General features: G+C 41.8%; 1 protein-coding gene across 1 annotated transcript; it reads right to left on the reverse strand.

Annotated features, from left to right (window-relative positions):
- Nucleotides 1-721: 721 nt before the first annotated feature.
- Nucleotides 722-2,014, reverse strand: LOC134853671 (uncharacterized). Its single transcript, XM_063869681.1, has one exon. It carries the CDS (start codon nucleotides 2,012-2,014, stop codon nucleotides 722-724), a length of 1,293 nt encoding a protein of 430 aa, XP_063725751.1.
- Nucleotides 2,015-3,584: the final 1,570 nt, after the last annotated feature.

Here is a 3,584-nt window from a genome sequence, read left to right on the forward strand (position 1 = left end):
CTTCGTGGCCGCCCACTGTAATTTTTGACATGATTCTTGCCCCAATTTTCGTGATGCCAAATGGTTTCCCAGTCACCATTTTCAAGGTGTTGCAAATACTCTTCTCATTTTGTTCTCTCCGCTTCTGTTTCTGGTCTTGTCATACAGAGTGTTTCAATCAATCTCTGTTTTTCTAATTCCTGTTTCAGCCGTTGCTCGATTTCTTTGGTGCCAAGTCTTGCTTGATTTTGTTGATGGCAGCTGCTTTTTCGTAGTTTATCTCTAGTGAATTCTTCGTCTCAGCCCCAGTGGCATCTTTGACTTGTGTCACGGCCTTCACTGTCTTTTTTGATAATTCACAACTCGCTACTTCTTTATTATGCAGATTTTTTTCAGCTTGTCTGTTCCTGTTTTTCGGGAATGAGCACTTCTTTGGTTTCATTAAAATGTACTCTCTTGAATTTTGTCTCGTCAACTCTGGGATTGGTGCATTACCTTTTGATAGTGTATAATATGTTGCCAACCGCTTTCTCAAGTCGTCACTTCTCATCCCAACAATAAACTTTGAAGCGATGCTGAAGCTTCTTCTGTTTGTCGATTCTTCCGGGTCGCTTCTTCTCCTCAAGCTCTCAAGATCATCCAGAAATTGATCGATTGACTCGTCTTGTCTTTGTCTTCTTTTTTCAAATCTCATCATAGCTTGATGACCCTTCATTCCTGATCCGATTCGATTCAACAGTATCTAGAAGATTTTGTCCGCTGTACCATGCTCCTCCTCGTTCTTTGCTACTACGCACTTTGTGCCTTCTAGATTGCTTAGTATTGCTGTGCAGGCCTGCATTTCGTCCTTCAGTTTGTCCTGTTCTAGATCTAGTCTCATGACTTCTACCCAGGTGTCAATGCAGCCATCCGAGTCGTCTTTAAATTCTTTTGATTTCTTGAAGGTCTTTCTGGATTTACCACATCCTCTGTCACTCGAATCTGTATTCCTTGTTGCAAATGCTTTAAGTGTCCTGTTCATCATTTCCCAGGTACTCGCCTTGGTCATGGCGTCAGGTGTTACACCTGTGTGAGTACTCGAGTCCACCGGTGCATTCGTCGAGCTTGAGGTTCCACTAATCATAGTAGTCTTGGACCCTACTGCCCCTATGCTCGTTGAAATCCGGGGTAACGGTGTCGACTCCCTTTTCTTCCGTTGCGGTTCTACAAAGTCAACTCTAGGTCCCTGTGGTTTGTCTGCCACTAAATTATCTTGTGCTATAGAGTTTCTCTTGAGTGCATCCAGTTTATACTGTATGGCACAAGAACTTTCAGCGTGATCCTTGCGCATAGTATCCACTCTGGTCTCTAGGTTCAACAACTTCTCATTCACGGTGTCATACCGTTTCTTCATTTCATCCATATCCTTCTTGATATATTTTCCTCGCTCTTTGTCGGTAGTCTCTACCTCGTCCGACATCTGTTGTAGCTTTTCTTCCGTGGCCTTTGCTAAGACATAGTAACTCTCCAGGTTCTCGTTTTTGTTGTGTCTTATTTCCTTTTTCAGCTCTTGGCGGTCCTCTTCACTGCACTTTAACTTTTTGTCTTTTTTATTTAATTTTGTCTTTAAGTCTCCCAGCTCTACTGAAGTTGTTTTCGATCCATCAGCTCGTTTATCTTGGCTAGATGTCGCTTCTTGCGTGGCTTCTTCTTTATCATTCCTGGTTTCCAACGTTATCGTGGAAATTTTCCCAAAGGTTTTGCTTTTCTCGGTCAATGCAGTTATCTCCTCCTTGGCTCGTGGCTTCATTCCGACCATCGCAGCAATCCGCTCTTTGAATGATGTTCTCTTCGTTTGTGAGTCATCTTTTAACGTCTCTGGTGTATTTGTCGCCTCTTCTCCATTTCCTTTTGGTGAGAATTCTATGGTTTTCTTTTCCTGTTCTTCTGTATTTGGCATCGGTGTGGACTCCGTTGTCCTCCCTTCCATTCCATCTATACTTTGATCTGGTGTCTCTAGTTCAGTCTCTTTTGCTTGTATGCTTTGTTCTTCCATTGTTTTTTCTTACGCCATCTGTTCCTTGTTGCTTGTTATGCTAACCTTATTCACTGAAATATTCTTCGTCCTTTCTCACGGATTTATTGGTGTTATTTTCTTCTGCGTTGAGGTCTGGTTTTGCTTAAGTCCTTTTCCCTTTCTTTCAGTTATCGACACCCTATTTCTTTTTATGATTTTTGTATTTACTATTTTCTTTATCTACAATTTTAATATTTATAAGTCCCCACTGTAAAATATGATTGAAATTATAAGAAAATTCCCTAATGTATTAAAAATTAAACCCAGTAAAATTAGTCTAAATTAGTTTTGAGTCCCGTTGTTCAAGCCTTAGGATCCTTCCTTCTAGTGTACTGTCCCTGGATTTCTTGGTACTCTCCTAGTACCCTTCGCTCAAGTGTTGGGATACTTCGATGAAGTCTTGTACACTTTGGTACTGTCCTAGTACTTTTATGTACCCTCCTAGGACCCTTCGCTCAAGTGTTAGGAATCTTCGTTACTGTCTCAGGACTTTTCTGAACTCTTCTAGGACCCTTCGCTCAGGTGTTGAAACACTTCGTTGCTCTCCCAGGACTTTTCTGAACTCTCCTAGGACCCTTCGCTCAGGTGTTGGTACACTTCGATGCTGTCCCAGGACTTTTCTGAACTCTCCTAGGACCCTTCACGCAAGGGTTGGTACACTTCGTTGCTATCCCAGGACTTTTCTGAACTCTCCTAGGACCCTTCGTTGCAGTGCTGGGACAATTAGATCACTATCCCAAGACTGAGTGTTGGGACACTTAGATCACTATCGCAAGACTGCCGGCGAAACTCTTGTACTTCTTCCCACCTTTTAGCTCAAATGTTTCTTCGCCTGATTGAAGAAATTCCCCGTACTTTATGTCGAGTATTGGGATACCTGATCCACTATCCCAGTACCACATCTGGAGCTCTTGTATAAAAAATAAACCCCAAAATCCAATTCTGTTCACCAAAAATTGCTTTACTAAGTCCCCTATAATTGCCTTCCCTGTTTCAATCCGATGCAAGTCAAAACACGACTTGTTTGTTATTCTATAACTTTAGCCGATTCGTTAAAATTCTCTGAAATCTGGCCAAAAAATGTAAAAACTTTGCGAACTACAAAAACCAGAAAGTTAAGTATAACTAAAACTCATAGGCGACATATGCTGTTTTTCGTTAAAAAATGTCTGGTACCTGACTGTCAGGCGTTTTTCCTCCCCCCTACTAGCAATCTTATGGGGTATTCTCCTTTTTTGGGTTCCAAAAACAGTCTATTTCCGATCCCCCCACCCGATCCGACCAGGTTACCTACCTTATTTCGATCTTAAATTTGGATCTCCTCGCGTTGCAACTCATGTTCTGAGTCTATTGATTGATCGTTCCAGACTCTGGGTCTACTAATGTAACTAAAATTGACAATATCGATTGTATAGTTACTATAATGTGTAACCCCTCTTTTACAATTTTGAACCGCCAACCTCTATCTAACCAGCCCCCTTCTAACCTCCCCCCTATCTATCCTCGCACTTAAGTCGAAAACTACCCTTCAGCGCAATGAGTGCTAAAC

The sequence above is a fragment of the Symsagittifera roscoffensis genome, chromosome 8 (genome assembly GCF_963678635.1).
Source record: "Symsagittifera roscoffensis chromosome 8, txSymRosc1.1, whole genome shotgun sequence".
Classification (NCBI taxonomy): domain Eukaryota; kingdom Metazoa; phylum Xenacoelomorpha; order Acoela; family Convolutidae; genus Symsagittifera; species Symsagittifera roscoffensis.